The 22,172-nt window shown below is 43.8% G+C and overlaps 1 protein-coding gene across 6 annotated transcripts in view; it reads right to left on the reverse strand.

The window, feature by feature from the left end:
- Positions 1 to 22,172, reverse strand: part of nectin1b (nectin cell adhesion molecule 1b) — a 313,306-nt gene that overhangs the window by 169,587 nt on the left and 121,547 nt on the right. The window contains exon 6 of one of the 6 annotated variants that reach the window (XM_079825764.1): positions 16,847 to 20,722. The exons of the other annotated variants lie outside the window; for them this stretch is intronic. Within the exon in view, the coding sequence (XP_079681890.1) occupies positions 20,217 to 20,722 (506 nt within the window). The 3' untranslated portion in view covers positions 16,847 to 20,216. Of the gene's footprint in view, positions 1 to 16,846; positions 20,723 to 22,172 lie in introns of those variants that run through there. 6 annotated transcript variants of the gene reach the window in all.

Genomic DNA, 22,172 nt, shown 5'->3' on the forward strand with positions numbered 1-22,172 from the left:
GCCGTAGGACTCCCACTTATCACAGGATTACCAAGGTACACTGGGAAGCATATCCCAGTGAGGGAATGCCAAAGATGCCTACCCGTGGGGAGGACTTAGAGAGTACACATATGACCCGCTGTGGGCTGCATATGGGAAACTCTAGGGTACCAGCCGAAGGTGGATTTTTTAACCCTAGGGGTGGCAGGGGCTTGCCAAGGGAAAGACACCTGCTCACTGAGGAGGCTTACGGTGGAAATACTCGTGTGGGGGTCGCCGGAGGGAACCATGCACACGGGGCACCTGGCCGGACATGAGGGTCTGGGCTCGAAAGGGCAGACTGAACTGATGTCGGCGTCGACAGTGCTGGAGGAGGTCAGGGCTCTCGGGGAGCTAACCTGAGAAGAATATCGCACGTATCCAGTCCGTGGAGTGGAGTGGCGAGCAAGCAAAGACACCTAGAGCCTGGTCCATTACCGGCCCCTCGGGGGGGCGAGTACATAGTCGGACACTGGCTCCACTCGGAGATTGTAGAATCTGGCGAATGTGTTGGGTGTCGCCCAGCCTGCAGCTCTGCAGATGTCTGTTAGCGAGGCGCCATGCGCTAGCGCCCAAGAGGAGGCCACACTCCGGGTGGAGTGTGCCCACACACCAAGGGGACATGGTCGACCTTGCTGCTGGTAAGCCAAAACAATGGTGTCCACTATCCAGTGAGACAACCTCTGCTTTGAGAGAACTCTTCCCTTCCGCTCTCCACTATAACAAACAAAGAGCTGGTCTGAGGTCCTGAAACACTGCGTCATGTCTACGTAAGCGCGGAGAGGGCGTACTGGACAGAGCAATGCCAAGGCTGGGTCTGCCTCCTCCAAAGGCAGCGCTTGCAGGTTCACTACCTGATCTCTGAAGGGAGTTGTAGGAACCTTGGGCACATATCCAGGCCGGGGTCTCAAGGTCACATGAGAGTTAGCCGGCCCGAACTCAAGGCACGCTTCGTCAACTGAAAAAGCCTGCAGGTCCCCGACCCTCTTAAGAGAGGCCAATGTGGTCAGCAGAGCCGTCTTCATCGACAGGAACTTAATGTCAACCGACCGCAAAGGCTCAAAGGGAGGCCTCTGCAAAGCACTTAGGACTACTGAGAGGTCCCAAGAGGGAACGAGATGAGAGCGAGGAGGATTCAGTCTCCTCGCCCCCCTCAGGAACCTGATGATCAGGTCGTGCTGACTTACCTTTTTGTCTCCCAAGAGGTCGTGATGGGCAGATATTGCAGCCACATACACTTTCAGGGTGGAGGGAGACAGCCTTCGCTCCAGACCCTCTTGGAGAAACTCAAGCACGGACCCAATCGGGCAATTCCAGGGGTCTTCTTGGCGGGAAGAGCACCAGGTGACGAAGAGGTTCCACTTCAACGCATAGAGGTGTCGTGTAGACTCTGCCCTAGCGGAAGTGATGGTGGCGGCCACCGTAGGTGGCAGGCCACTCAAACCTGCCGCGTCCCGTCCAGAAGCCACACGTGGAGCTTCCAGAGCGCTGGACGCGGGTGCCATAGGGTGCCCCGTCTCTGAGAGAGGAGGTCCGGTCTCAGAGGGATAGGCCAGGGAGGGGCTGTCGCAAGGAGTAACAGTTCTGAGAACCAGGTCTGGCCGTGCCAATACGGGATGACCAACATGACCTGCTCCTTGTCCTCCCTGATCTTGCACAGTACCCGTGCGAGAAGGCTCACTGGGGGAAACGCATATAAGCGTAGGCCCTGGGGCCAGCTGTGCGCCAGTGCATCCGTGCCGAGCGTGCCCTCGGTCAGGGAATAGAACAGGCTGCAGTGGGAAGAGTCATGGGAGGCAAACAGATCTACCTGTGCGTCGCCGAACTGTTCCCAAATCAGCTGGACCGTCTGGGGATGGAGTCTCCAATCTCCAGGAAGTGGCTGAATCCGTGAGAGCTCGTCGGCTGCACGGTTCAGGTCTCCCGGGATGTGAATAGCACGAAGGGACCTCAGGTGCTTCTTACTCCATAAAACGAGATGGCGGGCGAGTTGAGACATACGGCGGGAGCGTAGACCGCCCTGGTGGTTGATGTACGCTACAGTGGCCGTGTTGTCTGTCCGGACAAGTACGTGTTGACCCCTCAGCAACGCTCGGAAGCGGTGCAGGGTGAACCGTACTGCCAGCAACTCGAGGCAATTGACATGCAGAAGGCGCAGGGGTCCTGTCCAGGAGCCCGTGGCTGCTTGTCCATTGCACATGGCACCCCAGCCCGTGGAGGAGGCATCCGTTGATACAACAACATGCCTGGAAACTCGTTCTAAGGACACGCCGGCCCGTAGAAAACTGAGGTTCGACCACGGAGTGAGTGTCTGTAAGCAGGCCCGGGTTATTTGGACCCGGAGCGTGCCAGACCGCCATGCCCATCTCGGGACTCGATCGCGAAGCCAGTGCTGAAGCGGTCTCATATGTAGCAATCCGAGCGGCGTTACCGCGGCTGCAGATGCCATATGCCCCAGGAGCCTCTGAAAATGTTTCAGTGGAACCGCACTCTTGCTCTCGATTTGACGGAGGCAAGTCAGCAGAGACTGCGTGCGCTCGCTCGTAAGCTGCGCGCACATGGCGACCAAGTCGATCTCCATACCGAGAAAAGAGATCCTCTGCACGGGGCAGAGTTTGCTCTTCTCCCAGTTGACCCGAAGGCCCAGACAGGCTAAGTGGTGGAGAACCAGATCTCTGTGTTCGCAAACCTGCTCTCGAGAGTGACTCAGTATGAGCCAGTCGTCGAGGTAGTTCAGGATGCGAACCCTGTGCTGCCGTAGGGGCGCAAGGGCTGCCTCGGCAATCTTCGTAAAGACGCGAGGGGACAGAGATAGCCCGAATGGGAGGACCACGTACTGACATGCCCGCCCCTCGAAAGCAAACCCTAGGGACGGTCTGTGTAGAGGTAGGAGACATGGAAGTAGGCGTCCTTCAGGTCGATCGCTGCAAACCAATCGACCGGACAAACGCATTCGAAAAGGCGTTTCGCTGTCAACATCTTGAACGGAAGCCTGTGTAGGTAACGGTTCAAGATGCGCAGGTCCAGGATTGGTCTTAACCCACCGGTCTTTTTGGGTACAATGAAGTAGGGGCTGTAGAACCCGGACTTCATCTCGGCTGGAGGGACAGGCTCGATCGCACCCTTCGCCAGTAGGGTGGCAACCTCCGCTCGCATGACAGGGGCATTAGCCCCGACCATAGTAAGCGGACTCCCCGGAAGCAGGGAGGAGTCTGCGCGAACTGAATCGCGTAGCCGCGCCTGATTGTCTTCGCGACCCAGCGGGACAGCCCTGGAATCTGAAGCCAGGCTCCCAGGAACTGCACCAGCGGGGTCATTCGGACTACAGACGTACCCGGAGTGGGGCAGCGATGCAGCGTTACCGACCCGGACAAGGGAGGCTGTTGGGCGTCCCGGTGTGGGGGTGCGGTTAACGGCTGCGTCCTGACAGAGGAGACCAGGGAAGGACGCGCGTTCCACTGGGGTCTGCTCTGCCAGGAGGCTGGCGACAGAGAGGGATGCGAGTGGCGGGACCCGTGGTTGGCGCGCACTGTCATCACCGGTCTCTGGGTCCTCAGAGACAGGGACATGAGTTCTTCCCAAGCGCTGCTGGCCCCCGGGAAGGATTTTTCCCCCGGCCCTCCACCGGGGGAAGGAGAGGCCCTGCTACCATCCCCTGGGAAGAACTGGAACCCATCTCTGAGTTGCCCACCTCCAGCCTGGCGTTTAACCAGGCTGGGGAGCGGACTGGGCGTCATCCTCAACCACCTCCACGGCGCGGCCCAGGTGAAGGCTGCTGCTGGGGCCGGGCGGGAGGAGGGAGGGCGCCCTCGGCGGCGAGCAGACCGAGGCGACTGAGCCGGCGGCTGGGTGCAGCAGCTGGCCGCCGGGGCAGTACGTGTTACAGCCTCAGTCTGCTCTGGGGCGGCCGAGAACCGTTGGGCACAGTTCTCAGCCGTGCCACCGAAGAGGCCAGCCTGGGATATGGGTGAGTTGAGGAGGCGGGCCCGCTCAACGTCCTCCACATCACCAGGTAAGGCCAGGTGTTCTCCCGGACCACAGCTGTGGACATCGCCCGACCCAGGGAGCGTGTGGCCACCTTCACCGCCCGGGGGCGGGATCAGTTGCGGCACGCAGCTCATTGAAGAGCCCTGGGTCGGCTCCACCCTTGTGCATGTGCAAAGGGGCGGCGGCCTGCCCGTAGCTCTGCAGGACCACACCACCGAAGTAGACGAGCCCACAGGCTTTGGGAGGGTGCTTAGGACAGCCACACCACGCCACGTCAAGCCCTCTGTGGACACCGTAGTGCGCAACAGAGAGTTCAACAGTGGGGGTGAGGGGGCCCCAGTGTACCCTAGGCCACGGCCCCATCAAGGGCAGAGAAGGCGGAGGAGGCCACCAAACGGTCGCGGGAAGCACGGGGACTTCCGGGACCGCATGATCTCCTCATGCACCTCAGGAGCGAAAGGCATTGGAGGCCGGGCCCAACAGCTGTCGGGTGCCGTCCCCAAAAACCAATCGCGCAACCACGAGTACTCGCGACTGGGCGGAGTTCCACACCAGCGCGAGACCCGCGGCTACCCGAGATAACATGGCTGTCAACTTTAGGTCGGATCAGGCAGTGCTGACACACCCGGAGGCGGAGCACAACCTAATCGTCATCCCCAAAGGACTCCAGCCCACCTTGGGATGCGGCGATCGACATCTCACTGCTATCTGGAGCGTGAACGAAATGAACGAGGCGTCAGAGACGGGCCGCTGTTTCAGTCCAACACTCGCGGGTTTAAGCAATGTGCGAGAGGGGGCGTGGCCCGAGGAATGATCGTCGGGGTTCTTAATACCACGGCACCGCCCTCAGGTCACCCTGGCCACCAGCCAAAGTACCACCACTCTCGGAGACGGTAGATTGGGGTGTGGCAGAGGGGACTCTCTCTCCTCACGGAGATCACTGAGTCTCGACCGCGACATCGCGATGGTCACGTTCCCGCAGTGGGAACATGACGCATCCACAAACACTGCCCGGACGTGCTGAAGCCCAAACACATCGAGCAGTGAATGTGCCCATAGACAGCAACGGAGATCGATTGCACCCGGAAGTGCACGGGCGAACCGTATTGAAAAAGACGTGCCACGCGCAAGCTCTTTTTGTGAGAGGAAAGCTCTGCAGAGTGCCGAAGCGCCCAGGGAAACACACACACAGCTGTTGCAGATCAGCAGGCAGGCAGCATGAGATCGCTGGAACGCGCCGTCACACCAACACCCTGGAGAACCGCTGGTCTCGAAGACTGAAGAGAAGACTTCAGAATTCAGGCTTGTAGGAGTGAAGAGATGCTCTTGGCTCCAAAGTAGAAACATAATGCGATGTTGCCAGCGTACTTCCTTATATACCCACACGGTGGGGCGGAGTTACGCATGCAAATTCCGCATGCCCATGGCATTGGCACGCCATTGGGCGCTGTTAAATTCTCGAAGACGATTGGCTTCTAAGCGAAACCCCCATTCGTTAGTCACTAACGTACGTCGTAGTGACTGAACGAAAGGGAACTACATGCCCGGATAATAAGCATAATGTTTCATAACATAATTTTTCCTCTCTGGGACAGTATGGAAATATCTCAATTTGTCTCTACATGAAACACCGCATACAGGGAATTAATATTTCTGCATAATCAATAGGGTAAGAATCTGAGTGGACTGTGTAATGCGGTTCTCTTTAGCTGCATGTATAATATAAAAGACTATCTGTATATTGTGTGTGAGTTAGAGTGTATGGCAGTGTATGTGTACATGGGAAGCTGTCAATCCACCCGCTTTGCAGGAAACGGCAAATAACGCAGCAGGATAGCAGAGAATGACCAGATTTACTGCCTCATAATGTCACTTGACTTTTTATAATGAAACACATCTTGGTTTTGCTGCCATAAAAAAGCATGTAAGCAGAAGCCAGATTAATGAGACTCTTCTTGTCTTGAGTCGAGAAGTGACTCTGTAGCACCGATGATAGCCTGACACAATGATTACAAATTACACTGACAAAATTGTGTGATATTTGGCACCTTCCATAATAGGGTACAGTTTTTTTTTCTTTCCCTTTACTTTTTCATCAAATGTTCAGCGATGTGTCAAACTCATAATGGCAAAAATATGAGCTTTATTCAGCTCTTTTCAGCTTTATTCAGCTGTTTTCAGCTTATAAATCATACTAAGATGTTTTTTATTAAATGTATAAATGCAGAACGTTTTCTGTGGGGGTTGTGTTTAGGGGTTATGGCATAGAATATACAGTTTGTGCAGTAAAAATCATTATGTCTATGCAAAGTCCCCATTAAACATAAAAACCCAAAGTGTGTGTGTGTGAGTGGGCCCTATACACAAGGCGCAATGCGGCACAAGTGTTTTTTGCTAGTTTCAGCCTGATGCAGTTATTATTTTCACGTCCAGTGCCACGTTGTGTAAATAGCAAATAAACTAGTGCCCATCTGTTCGCCCATGGGCTTGCTGGTCTGAAAACGAGGTGTGTTCTGGCGCATTGTTGGCGCGTTGCTATTTTGAGGAACTGAAAACGACTGCGCCATTGACCAACAAAAATCTGGTCTAAAGTCAATAGTGCAGTATTTTTTATGTTATTTAAAGGTTGCGTTAGTAATATGCACCTATGGGGGGGGGGGGGGTGCACAACGTGCTCACACTCTGCTTATTACACACACAGGGCAGCAGCATACAACCACTTTTTAAATATATAAAATAAAAGGATTCCTCTCTGGAGAAGTGTTCAGTCTTTCCGCTCGCAAATTCCGTCATGTAAATTGCGAATCTGCCATGGTGCAAGTTTAACTGGCTTTTAAAGGGAATGGGAGACTCTGATTGCTTTATTGCACGTTACGCCCAAAACACACCCATGACTCATTAAGAGACTAGGTACAACCCTTTTGGACCATGCGCCTGGCGCACCGACCGTTTTTTCCATTGTTTAATTAACAAAGGTTGGACACGCCCAAAGTGCACCTGCGACATGTGCTTCAGACCATGCACTTAGATCGTTAATATAGGGCCCTGTGTGTTAGAGAGAGATATTGAGAGAGGGAGACTAGGCCAATTTCTAGCAATAAACATTAAATAAACATATGAATGACTTCATGGTATAGGCACCAGTTTAGATTTAACCAAAATTAACCTGTCAGTCAATAGAGTATGGAAAATTGTTTCCGCCACAGAATAAAAAATAAATGAAAAGGTAATTGCAATTTTTTTTCTCGCAATTCTGACATTTTTCTCATAATTGCGTGATATAAAGTCACAATTGCGAGTTATAAAGTCTGAATTGTGAGATATAAACTCGCAATTCTTTTTTCCTCTCAGAATTGGACTTTATATCTTGCAATTCAGACTTTATATCTCGCAAATCTTATTTTATAATTCGCAATTCTTCCTTTATATCATGCAATTTTGGCTTTATAACTCACACTTGCAAGTTTATATCTCGCAATTCTGAGGAAAAAAGTCTGAACTGCGAGATGTAAACTCACAATTGTGAGATTAAAAGTCACAATTATCTTTTAAAATGTTTTATTCTGTGGCAGGAAACAAGCTTCCATAATAGGGTCTTGTTAGGTGAGGGTCATATTTTATTGATAATAATATATCATATTATTTGTTTTTTTTGTTTAAGCATTCTATCTTTTAGCTTTGTCTGATTTTTTTTTCTTACAATGACTTTGATCATTTGTTTGATCATTTTTCCCCTAAAATAACTTTCCTGTCTGATCCTTTTGTTTGACCATTTTGTTTTATAATAACTTTGCCTAATCATTAGTTTGATCAATTTGTTCTTGCAACAACATTGATCATAATGTTTGATAATGTCGTCTTTACAATATGTAAACAATGTCGACTTTATCTGATCATTTGTTTCTTTTTTTTCTTAAAATAACTTTGTGTAGTCTTTTTATTTGCTTATTTGTTTGATCACCTGTTTGATAATTCTGTCTTACAATAACTTATCTAATCATTTTATTTATTTATTTGTCTGATCATTTCTTTGATCATTTTGCATGTACATTAAATTTGCTCATTTTATTTGATCATTTGTCTGATCATTGTTTTCTTACAATAACTTTGATAATTTCGTCTGCCTGTATGTCTTATTTGTTTGATAAAGTCTTACAATATATAACTGAAAAGTCTGTCACACCTTGAGACAGACATTTCAATTAAGAAGACCCTGAGGTTGGTATGAGAGTACATACATAAAAAAAAATGTAAAAAAGCTTTAAAAATATCATGGAACATGACTCAGAATTCATAAATAAATAATTGTATTATTATATTGACTAAATTATAACTGGTAGCACTTTATTAACACTTTATTTCGCATGAACCTGCTAATAATTATAGTAATGACACTATCTGGGTAGTAACTAGGTACTAACCCTGAACCTACCCCTAAACCTTAACTTAACTCATGTAGTTACTTTACACTTCTCAGTACTTTTGTGGATAAGTACATTGAAAGTGCATATACTGTAAAATAAAGTCAAACCTTATAACTTTTATAAGCTCTGCTCTGGTATATTTCTGTATAATTAATACATCTAAATGCTCCTGAAAACGATACAATTAATTGCGGTCTTATCATAAACTGTCAGCTAAACAAACAGTAGAGAGCAAAGTGTACAGGATGTGTTCACTGTGTACATATCCTGAACCCGGTTAAACTGAAATCATAAAAGAGGTACCGTAAAACACTTGCACATTCATGAACCTTTAAAAGCTGTTTAATTTGACCTGTCATTTATATAAACGTATTCTTATATGTATCTCCAAGTGAAACTGGATATTGAATAGAGGGCAGGGTTTTACTTCAGCGCCTCTCCTCTCCTTCTCTCGCTCATAGCAGACTAACGGTTGGAGGGGAGTGTTTAAGGATATTCAAACCCCAAGCTGTCAAAATGACGTCATCGGAAAAGGAACGCCATTCCAGACCGGAAGTTACTTTTCAGATTTTGATTAATGATTACCACGGCAAACTTTTTTTTCTTCTGTATATTAACTTGCACGGACTAATTGTTCACCCTAAAGGCCTGTTCACACCGGGACGATTTTCACGCACGTTTAACGCCTCATGACTAAACAAAGGACGCCAATGTGAGTGTGTACACCGACGTGCAAAACGGCAGGCGTAAAAGTGTAATTTTTTTTTTAAACTCCTTGGGTTGGTTTTTTTGTTTTGACATGGCACATTAAAAACTGCCCCTACCAATGAGATCTGCGCTTTTGTTCATGTGCCTGGAGCTGCTGAAGTTACAGTAAAACACGACAGGGTGGCGCTCTAGCACAAAACGGTCTTGCCGAGCACACATTGATACTACGAAGAGGAAGTAAGTAGACAAAGAAGAAGGCCCTGTCCCAGATGGCACCCTTAACCCTCACGGCAGAGTCCTGCACGGGTGCGGGTACCCGACGGGTGACCCGCGAATATTGCTGAAACGGGTGAAAAACATCCTACTGTGTCGGATACAGGTGCGGGTTGGGTCGGACAAGGGAGAAACACAGGTCTAAACACAGGTTTTAAACAGTCACGTGCAAATGAATATATATATATATATATATAAATATATGCATGTATATTGTAGATGTGTTCCTAAAAAATATATGCATATTTTAAGGAACACATCTAAAAATATGCCTTGCCTGTATTTCAAGTTGATCAAATAATTTTAAATCCATATCAGTTTATTTGTGGCTGCACGGCACGTGCGCGCCCTCCCAGAAGAATCACAACCGCGCACATGCAATCTGCCTGCACTGCAGTCGTCGAGATGGATCCTGAGGAGATGAAGAAAGATAGTCGCAAATGTGGAAGTTCATTGCTGAGGAAGCACGCAGATAACTGTGGTAACAAACCAAGCACAAGCAGTTCTAGAGAACAGTATTTTTGTTGTGTTTCCTGAGTTTGGTCTCTTAATAACGCGGTCTCAATAGCCTACATTAAGTCAAGTTAAGCGTTTTCTATGGGAGGAAAACGCTTAACGTGTAATTAAACGCGTTGCGTTCATATTCTGGGCTCATCTGATTTTTTGTACATAGTATACGTTATTAGTGTTATGTTTACTGAGTTTGGTCTCTTAATAACAGTGTCTTAGTACATTAAGCCACGTTAAGCGTTTTAGAATGTCCCGGTTGAAGTTGTCCTTGTGTTAATGGTCATGTAATAACTTCTGTATGCTGACTATAAACATTTTTGTAAGTGTGTCTATAATGTGATATGCTAAACCAGTGGTGTCCAATCCTGATCCTCGAGGGCCGCTGTCCTGCAAAGTTTAGCTCCAACCCCAAATAAACACACCTTAACCAGCTAATCAAGGTCTTATTGGGGATACTAGAAACCTCTAGGCAGGTGTGTTGAGGCAAGTTGGAGCTAAACTCTGCAGGACAGTGGCCCTCCAGGACCGAGTTTGGACACCCCTGTGCTAAACTGATTTTATTGTGGGTGCAGGTCGGGGTGTCGGTTCTATTTTAAGCGGGTCGGGTCGGGTGCAGATTTTATTTAGTGCTGTTGTTGGAAAACGGGTCAGATGCGGTTTTAAACACTGTGGGTACGGGCGGGTGCGGGTTTACAAAATCGGACCCGTGCAGGACTCTGCCTCACAGTCTTCCTCTGAGTCCACACTTTCACGATGTAATGCCGCTTTGACTGCCGGGAAGAAGTCTGCTGCGTAAGCCGCACCAGTGCGGGCTCGGCAGAAGTGCGCATCGAGGGCGTATATCGACCTCAAAGGGGGGCGCTCGCGAGCACCCTTCTGAGACCTAGAATGACAAATGGGACACTGCGGTCTCATGGACTTAACGGACACGTGCACACAGCGCCCATTGTAAGTCCACAAGACCGAAAGTGCACATGAAGTGTGCCATTTGGGACAGGGCCGAAGATGAGCTGCTAATGCTGCTTGCCAGTTAGCAAAAGTATGTACAGTAAATACTGTCTCTATTCTTCTTCTGTGTGACAAGCGAGTGTCAGAAGCATTAGTGGCCCAGCACCACCTTGTGTACCGGGAGCTGCATCTACTGAATTTCCACATTCACTCGGCGCATCGCCAGTGAAAATCGATTGGGTGTGAACACAAAAACACGTCGAAAAACGCCTCGAAAAACGCTGGCGATAAGCGCGCACGATAATCGTCCCGGTGTGCATAGGCCTTAAGACCAGTAATGTTTGCTAACAAAGTAAATAAGGTTGATTTTGATTTCATGAGGACTTTAATATCTGTATGCTGACTATGATGTGCAGTGAATAACAACTTATTCTTTGGTCCAAAAACTGCGACATGAGGGTGAGTAAATGTTTTTTGGGTGAACTGTTCCAATAACTCATATCAAATTCACAATCTTACTATGACCCTGGCTGTGCCGTTCATGGGAGAGTCTTCATGTAGCCAAATTCTCTTTCCCTGCACTGCTGATGGACATTCGCTCTGAAGGGAATGGGGCTGATTCCGTATCATTTAGGCTTATCACGAGTGAATATGCTTTCAAAGGCCCATGGGGGCTACAAAGAGAGCTTTGAGGAGACGGACAGGGACAGCTGCTCTCCAGGAACCCTGGCAAGCAAGTCTGCACTCTCTCATTCCCATCTGCGAATGTTCTTTCAGGGGTGGTTCAACTGATCAGGGGGTGAATTTAAAAGCACTGGATGATGGAAAAGTAATTGCCCTCGCTGTGAAAATAGACCATGCACATTGTATCATTTATTCACAGTGAATAAGGAAAAAATATAGTTCTGTAATTTTTATTTTTTTATTTTACTGTGATTCCTAAGTGATAAAAGTGAATAATTTGCATTGCTCAATAGAACTATTGGTTTGCGCGGTAGGGAGGCCACATCCAGCTGTTACTGCTATTGGGTTTTGGAGCTTACACTTTGCATTTCTATTGTACACAGACGACTTTTATATTTATATTATACATTTTACAGACACAAGCTCTGAAAAGCCGTGTCAAATGCAAGAGTAACAACCCAGTGCGATCTAATGTACACTCATCGGTATTAATACATATGTTTGGATGGGCAATAGAACATAAACATATTAACAAAATCTAAAACAAAAACCTTTCTTGCTATGAACAACTGTTTGGAACTGATATTGCTGGACTGCCGCAGGACCAAATCCCTCAGCGGTGCTCTGATTTCATAATGGAATACAATTACTTAAAGGTGCTGTATGTAAGAATGACAGCTAATGGTTGAAATGAGTACTGCAGTCCAAATTCGAAATATTGTTTGCCCCGCCCCCTCCTCCTTGGACTCGACACTCACACGGGTTGCCAGTTTGAGGACACGCAACAGGAACGAGCACAATTGACAATGGAAGGCGAGGAGACTTATACACTGTAAGTTGATGAGTTGTTTTATCCGCATTTGAATGTGCTTTTTTTTTTAGATTTTTTAGATGGATGCCGAGGCTTTTTAGAATTTGCAATCTCTTGGGATCTTGGGTAAACTGGCAATGTGTGTTATGCGTTATCGCACAGACCAAAACAAAAACAGATATTCCAACACGGAACGCACATTTCAAAGTAGAATAACTGGCTGTAGCATTGTTTTTCAGAGAGATGAGTATGTGAGTTTCCTACATATCTGCAAACATATTATGGTATTTTTATGCTTTAGTACAGTCAAAAACTTACATACAGCACCTTTAAGAAATAATGGAATCATTTCGGCAGGGATTTTAAATCACAATCTTAATTGCAATAAACAAAGAATTGTTTATCCTGCTAATTATTGCAAATTTGTGTTTTTTTAATGGTAGACTATGGCTGCGTTCACACTGCAGGCTGAAACGACCCAATTCCGATTTTTTTGCCCTTATGCGACCTGTATCTGATCTTTTCATGACAGTCTGAACGACACAGATCCGATCTTTTCAAATGCGACCCAGGCCACTTGGGTATGTGGTCCAAATCCGATACATATCCGATCTTTTGAAATGCGTCTTCAGTCTGAACTGCCAGGTCACATGTATCCGACCCGCACGTCGTTGATACGCGAAAAAACGTCATCATTGTACGTTGAAGTAGGCGGGAATGAGAAGATAAACAACTATGGCGGACGATGCTGAGACCAGTCAGTGGAAGGGAAGCGAGATTTCGGAGTTAATTAATATTTGGGGGGACAGCTCTATTCAGGCCAAACTCGAGGGCTCTTATCGGAACCGGGTTTTGAAAACATTTCCAGCGAAATGGCGAAACAAGTGACGTCGTTGACCGTTGAGTACTCTTCTGCGCATGCGGGTCACTTCTGGGTCATTTCACGTTCACACAGGAGATCACAAAAGGTCGCATTTAATTGGAAATGTGAACGGCCTTTGCAAAAAAATCTAATTTTTTCAAAAAATCGGAATTGAGCATTAAGCCCTGCAGTGTGAACGCAGCCTATGTAACTTTTGGCCCTCTAGCGGTTAAAAAACCCAACTGCATGCATTTTGGGGAAGAACATTGTTTTGGTTGTGCTTCGGCTCTGCTTGACTGCGGATGAACATGGCTATCCTATGCTCATAAAACATTTACTTTCTTAAAAGATATAACCAGTTTAGATGGAAAGGATCTCAAGCTGACAAGCTGAAGATGTTACTGTTACCCATTAATATACACAATATTTCCTTGAAAATAAATTTATTTTCGCACAGCGCTACAACAACTATAATGAAATGACCCTTCACAATAGATAATGTTTACAATGACCTCTGTTAGAGAGCTATATGGTGATTTATCTGTTAAATAAAATACATTACTCAAATGTTGAGTAATAAAAACACCATCTCTGTGTTGTTTTTACAACATTTCAGATCTCCGAAAAGACCAATCTTGATTCTCGTTTTATTACGAGCTCTGCTGCGTTCTCCTTTCACCAGCAGACTCTTCTCTGTTTGGCTTTTCTTTTTTCTGTTTTTTTAAACGGGTGATTCCCTGGTGGTTCGAGATTTAACTGCTCTATGTCAACCTTTCTCGCTCGTTGTGACAACTAACCTTGCCACTCCAACACCATACATGCATCAAAGTAGCTTTCTCTATTTGAAAATATTGTTAAAGATGAGTCAGGTTTATGATCATTGAATATTTTAGTGTTTTGTTCAAGCGGCAACCTCCCCCAGTTTCTCTTGAAGCCAATACGGAAGTGACTTAAACTGCAATTCATCAACTGACCGCTAGGGACAGGCTCCAAAAAGGGAGCAGAATCTCTTTGAGCCCAATGTTAAAATGCCCAACTTTACAGCAGAAAAAAAACATGTTTACAGCCTGGTACAAATTGTGGTTTTGGTCTATACGGCGAATTGTGCCCTTCATGACAACTGTGAGGGGGGTGAATTTTTTTATAACTCATTCGTTTACATTATATAAAGCCTTAACGTTCTGCATAATTAAGGGCGTGGCCACTTTGAGTGACAGGTGGATAGTCATTTATCTGCTGTCTGTTAGTCATCGCGTCACCTCAGCTCCACCCACGTCCCACCTCTTTGCCCATTTTCAATTATCCGGGTGTGGCGCGCTGCCAAGATGGCAATGGCCTTACGCTTCTTCAGAATCCTATGGGTGACGTCAAGGACACTATGTCCATATTTTTTTATAGTCTATGGTTTTGATATGATTTCAGAATTTTGAGGGATTCAATTTGTATTATTATGTGATGTCTTGCAGTATGTATATTGGGGGATATTTTGTAGTAATTTAAATTGTAGTTTTTTTTTATGGATTTTATGTCATATATTTTACATTTGTGGGGGGATTTGCTATTATATCGATGTGTTTTGGTATTCTCCTGCCCAGGGTCAGCAGAATAAATTTAGCTCTGTAGCTAATTCTGAGGCAGTTTCTTACTGTCCATTGTCCCTGTCAAATAAATAATAAATACTTTTTCTTTTTTAAACGTATGGACAAGACATGCACGGGCCATAGACTGTAAAAAAATATGGACGTAGTGTCCGTGACGTCACCCATAGGATTCTGATGAGCCGTTCTGAAGCGCAATGGTGGCCGTTGCCATCTTGGCAGCGCATCATCGCGCGTCACTCCCGGATAACAGAAAATGGGCAAAAAGGCGGGACGTGGGCGGAGCTTAAGTGACGCGATGACTAACAGACAGCAGATAAATGGCTATCCACCAGTCACTCGAAGTGGCCACGCCCTTAATTATGCAGAACTTTAAGGCTTTATATAATGTAAACGAATGAGCTATAAAAAAATTCACCCCCCTCACAGTTGTCATGAAGGGCAAAATGAGCCGTATAGACCAAAAGCACAATTTGTACCAGGCTGTAAACATGTTTTATTCTGCTCTAAAGTTGACCATTTTAACATGGGGCTCAATGAGATTCTGCTCCCTTCTGGATCATGTCCCTAGCGGCCAGTCGATGAATTGCAGTTTGAGGCACTTCCGTATTGGCTTCAAGAGAAACTGCGGGAGGTTGCCGCTTGGCACGGGCGAGTGGCGTATGTATGCAATTTACCATGAAAACCATACTGCTAGGTCTAAAATATAAAAACTAATAGTGAAACAGGCAAAACACGTTTTGGGAGAAGGATTGACAATGTATTGATTCATTATTTCAATTTTGCTAATTTTGAACAAGAAAAAGTTATATGTATACCTTTAATAATAATGTTTTTGACCCCTTACATGTGGTCACTCTAAAACGGCCTCTCGTGTCTTATTGCTTTAAAATCAATACTATCTATATGAGTACATTATTACATGTACATTGTATAATTATTATTTTTGCAGTTTTGGTACATAGTTTGTTATTTTTCACATGCTACTTTGTAATTAAGCAAACTAAATTAACCCTGTAAACTAACTACAATTAGTTAAAATTGTTTTAGATAACTTAAAAATCCAACTAAAGTTTACTAAACTTAATATTTCAAGTCAAGCACAAACACATACTTTTTTAAGTTGCAACAAAACATTGTTTCTTATTCCAATGTGGAATTTTAAGTTGTGATAAATAATCACAGCAATAATTTTTTACACTGTGTATAGTGCGTATTTGTTTACAGTGGATATTGCTCACATTCTGTAAGTATTTTATGACTGGAATGACAATAAACTTGGCTTGTTTTGACTTGTTTAAAAATACTGATGGGATCATGTTAAATTATGAATTAGGTTAACAAACCTGTTTATATATATATATATATATATATATATATATATATATATATATATATATATATATATATATATATATATATATATATATATATATATATATATATATATATATATATATATATATATATATATATATATATATATATATATGTATATAAATTGTGTGTATGATAAAACAAAATAATGAAAATTAAAAAATAATTAATATCAGTCATTATTGCATTATTGTAAGAATACAACATGAAGAAAAACGTTCAAATAACAATAAAAAGTTTAAATAACAGAAAAGTTTTAGAGAATAGAATTATAACAATATTTTGAGTGTGCTCTAATTATAGGCCTTTATTGTAACATTATTAAAAAATTATAATAGATTAAATATTACAATTGATAAAACATTATTATGCTAGATTCAATATTATGACTATATACACAACGTGATAGTAAAACAATGTTGCATAATTGTGAAGTGTAAAGAGAAGATAACAAATAAAAGAAATCTTTGAACATTGAAATCATTTAATGTTTTAAAGCAAATACAGTTTACTTCACTGGGTCAACACATGTGAACAATATATATATTTTTCATATCATTACCGACCTCAGCAGACATACATTCACACGGCTGCATGAAGACAAGATCTTTCTTTATGTTTTTTTTGTTTGTTTGTTTGTTTTGTTGCAGTTATGTACAAAGTCATTGTAATGCATCAGCCCCACATCTCTATACAGAACCCATTAACATATCAAAACCTATCTACCCAAGTCAATGTCAAAGTAGATTTATGGCAATAAGCTATACATCTCCAGCCGTCTGAGCGGTCTAATTTATTTTCTAGTTCAGTTTGCAGTCAACGTCCAGACTTGAAACTCCACCACTTCTGTCCCCCCTACATACAGTAAACCCAGCTATAGTTTCCAAGGTACATACATTATTTACAGTGGAATGTCAGGATTTGAAGTGGGCAGTTAGAAAGACACGAGACTCTGGAATGAAAAACCTAAAATCCTTGTATCAAAGAAAATGAGGAAAATATAAAAAGAAGGAATAAAAAGCAATATTTTGTCTGTTGAACAGTATTTAAAACAAAAAGAAAAAAATATATATATATATTCTTAGTACGCCCATGCTATTTAATGTTGCTAGAAGCCTCAACATCACTCCAGATAGACTACTCTATGAAAAGAAATAAACGACACCAAACCAAAAACACAGCTGATATGGGTGATGAAAATTAATTGTAGTCAATTGAAATTTCTTATTTGATATTTAAAGCCATAATAGCTATTTGGTGGCTGGGTAACTTGTGCTTAGCTTGAAAAAGAAGAAAGAAAAGGTCCTTAAATTGACAAAACCCTGGGAGCACGTTGTCAATGAAAGAACGAAAGAGATATGAAAGCGATATGAAAATAACTACGTATAAAATAAAATACTAAATACATTCCTGGAACAAAAACTTGTGCTTTAGCTGAAGTGATGCCAGTCTCTTCAATGGTGGCCGTGATTATGCAGCACGTTAACAAAGTGCTGACGGCGATGTGCTGCTTTTTGTATTTCGTCATGTCATATGAAGCAGAGAGAGAATATTTCTATTAATGATGGTTTAAAAAACCCGGTAAAAATACAGCTTCTATAATACTCCAAGTCCAGGCGATGCGCTTCCCACCACGCTGGCCAACTTGTGTAGATTCATACAATTATCATGTCAATGTCGTAAAAATGTACAGTTAGGGCAGACAAGACACAATAACTCTAAAAAAGGAAATAAAAAAGAAAACAATATGTACAGGATTCAGATCTAAAAAAAAAACATAAAACCTTACATCTCACACGTCATAGGCACTGCAATTTGTATAACGCTGCACATTGACCTTACGAAGCTAAAATACAAGGTTTGCTAAGCAACAAATGTACAGTTATTCATAATGTGGTCCGTTTTAGGTCAAATCAAGATGTGCATGGGTCTACCATTAAGGGTTTTATACAAACATAGCTTAGATGTTAGCATATTACGACTTTCCTCATGGGTTTGGACCATAAGGAATCTGCGGCTGCAAGTTCTAGTTTGTTTATGCCGATTCTTTTGATAATGGCTTCATCCACCAAAAGGAGTGTGGAACTCTGGGTTTTAATGCAGGATAAAAGTCATTAGATTCTGTGCGGACCTGCTCATGGGCAAGGATTCTTTAGTAAGTGGCTTTCATCTGGAGTTTCCTCCATTTACAGATCCTCCTGGATTGTCTATGTAATTACAATGGTTTCTAATCTCTCGTCTTGTACAGAGTCCTGTTTAAGGCTGGCAAGAGAATTAAATATTTCATGGACGAGCCATGATAAATTCCACTAATGCATTTTTTTTTCCTGTTGGGTGATATGGACGCAGTAATTGTCTCTGGAAATAAAATCCTGAAGCAAAAAGTGGGAAAGGGCTGAACCAAACAAAGAGTGATAAAAAATTAAAAAAAAGACACACATGCATTCAAAATGCTTGTACATTTTGCTGCCAAACAGGTATATCAGTATCTTGATGAACAGCCATTTTATTGATTTAAATACGTAGTAATTTGTAGCCAACAGATCTGCTCCTTATAGAGGATCAGGAAGGATTTGGAAAGGATTCCTGGCTTCGCAGCAGATCCTGTGGTTTCAATGATCCGGGCCTGCCTGCGATGCCCAGTTGCTGCCATGTTTACCTCTGATTTCACTTTGGCTTGAGACTTTTCCCGCAATTTCATTCCCATGACCCATGCCTTCACCGCTACCTGCTCTCGGAAAAGGTTCTTCCATCAAAAGGCTCTAAATGGTGGTTGACACAAAAATCCCCTGTGGAACTAAACATTACCGTTGAACCTGTTCATATTTACAAGATCTTAAAAACATTTTGACCACTCCACATCACCAACTCTAAATAACAAACACCCTGTCTTTATAACAACACCACATTATACAGGATTATCCTTTTGCGTCTTAAGAGTTTCAGAGGAAATGGATTTTGGAAAGCATCGCTATGAAAACTACATGTGATGGCACATCCGAGGTGGATCTATGGATGGAGACTGACTAAGACTGGCATGGAGATTGAGGGGCGGGCGGGTGGGTGTAGTACATCTGTCTAGGGCCCGTTCTGCATGCTTGACTGCAGTGTGCATATGACTAACGCTGCAGATGTGTTCCTCAGCTCTCAGCATAGCCGGGTCTTAAAATAAATACTGTTTTTGGAGAGCAGTCAGAACCCACATGCTTTTTTTTTGCTTTTTTTTTTTGTCATTGGATTGTACGCGTTCAGGCTATGCCACATTTTCGGACCTCGTTCGTTAGTTCTGGACCCTTAAGGATGTTGGAAGCAGCATTTGTGCCAAGAACTGCAGAATTAGGATGTTTCCATTAAACACAATAGTGTCAATGCGACCTTTGACCTCAGAATGACACATGTATGGGCAAGAATAATTATTTTACTATTTAGTTCCACATTTTCCGGTAACCAACACTCCATATAAAAAACAAGACTATATAAAAATGGACAAAACTATTAACGTAAAAGCAATGGTAATATGCTAATGAGATTAAAAAAAGACAAACAATAAAAAAATAATCGTACATCCAGTGTAAGACATTCACAACATGATCAGCAATATACCCCTTTTCAAACAGTTACAGTCTCTTTTTATACATTTAATACATTTATAATAACAACAAAATGAGACAAAAAGGATAATACACTGTAATATTTTCAAGCGACCTGCCTGTCCAGCCTTGATGCTGGATGTTGATTGGCATCAGTCAGTGAGAAAACTTGTTGTTGTTGTAGCAGGTTCCTCTAAAAGCATGTGGATGTGCAATGATGTTGACGTGTTGATGCCGCAAGCTATTTTTCTACAGCCGTTTTCGATGGACTCTGATGGGGGCGGAGGTTACTGGGTCAGGGTTGGGATGTGCAGATAAGGATAAACACATGGAGGGAGGGTTGAAGTGATGGAGGTGGGTGGGTGTGGTCGGATGCAGGAGAGGACAAAAGGTCGTTGATCTTTTTTCTTGTCGTTGCATGCCACTCTACACATACCACTCTTTCTTTGAAATAACAGAGCCGTCGGTTTGGGAGACCATGTCGTCGGCGATCTCGGGCTCGGGGTCGTACTGGAAGGCAAGGGTCCGTTCGTCGTAATCACGACTTTCGCCTTCATCTACAGTGAAATAGGGTCTCTTCAAATCCTCAGAGTTGCCGTCGAAATCTCGATCGCCGCCCTCGAAACCGCCGGGCCCGCTAATTTGAGCCGGCTTCTTTTCATCGTCCGAGTCGTCGGGGTACTGCAGGTTCTTGGGCATCGGAGGATGGGCGGGCATGCCACCGGCCTTGCTGTATCCATTCCCGAACACATGTTTTTTGGTGCTGTAGTCACCCTTAAAGGTGCGCTGGCGACGCCGCAGGAAGAAGGCGAGCAGCGCGATGGCGGCCACCAGCAGGGCCACCCCACCAACCGCGCCGCCGATGGCAATGCCAGAACTATGCGGCTCCAATGGGATCTCACGGCCATCGTAAGTCGGGACGTTAGGGAATTCTGGGTAGGAAAACACAGATGGAAGGGGAAAGTGCGTCAGTGCTCAGGTGGGAAGGAGGTGCATTTGTGCAGGTGATCATTTTTGATGAGGAAGGGAATATAGGGGAGGAGAAACAAAAGGGAAGACAGGAAGGAGCCCCCGCCCCATAACCACCAACCCACCCGCTTCTACAAAACTAACCCGTGGACGGCTTCACATAGAAAAGCAAGAGCTGAATGTTCATTCAAATCATGCATTTTATGGAAAGAACACAAGAACAAACACCCAAACCATTTTGAATGAATCAATAACGAAAACAAGTCTTGAATCTTCGGGCGCCTATACACTAAAGCAGGGGCATCCATTGGAAGGTACGACTCAATTGGATTGGCTACATTTACATAATTTACAACCCATTTTATCTCCCAAGGTGTCAAAAACTGAAGCATGGTCAAGCACCTTGTGCATCACTATTAAGACACTAAAGGTAAACGTCACTATATCAACAAACAAATACATTTATTTATTCGCATAAATTTGTAAAAGTAGAAATCAATTATTGTGGCAGTTTAAATCATATCCCAACATGCCATTCAAGTTCAAATTCCAGCCAATACATTTCCCTTCACAATTGTGTATTGACGTCAAACGTTTCTTATTGAAAGCAATGGAGTTCCAAGTTTGTCAATATAGTGACTACTTGGGTTATCTTTAGCATCTTAATAATGACGCAAAGGCCCTTAACCATAATTGAATGCCTTGGGAGTGAGAATGGGTTGAATATTAATACCCGCCATCTCATTGACGTTGCAGTAAATGTACATTTTTTTCTCAACTTTAGGTTGATTTCTAGCAAAAAGTTTTTTTCTTTATGTCCTTGCTACATAATCACTATTGAAATCAATGGATTTGAAGCATTCTCTGACATTGTGTAAACTCTAGTGCTTAGGCGTCCTTGAGTATGTAGGTATTCACTGTAGCACTTGAATCTGTCTGGAAGTAAAACTTTCATTAAAAGTAACAATCAGCACCAATAACAATAGACTAGACAGCTCTTTAAATCTGATTGACCTCAAAAATTATGATTCAACATAAGCACAGGTTGCTTGCATTTGAAGCTCTTGACCTTGTTGGCTTTCATTGAATACATTTTATAGCATACTTTTTTATTCTCTCATGAAATATGAAATACATTTATTTCTTTTTTTACTCAATAATTTAAAGTACAGATGAAAAGCCCAAAGGCTAAAGGTGAAAAGCAAACCAAGCACCACTGCTTTCAAAAGTTCATAGCGCCTTTCTAATCAGTAATGTGGTTTTTATAGTTAAAAATGAATCCCCTGCAAGGCTACTGTACATAGTTACAGCTGACATACTGGTTGTGTTTTTGTTTTCAAAGCACATAAAAGACATGCATCCAACAGAAAGCAAGTGACACAGCATGTAATAAGCCCATGCAAAAAGTCGGTA

This window comes from Gobio gobio (genome assembly GCF_949357685.1).
Source record: "Gobio gobio genome assembly, chromosome: 9".
NCBI lineage: Eukaryota > Metazoa > Chordata > Actinopteri > Cypriniformes > Gobionidae > Gobio > Gobio gobio.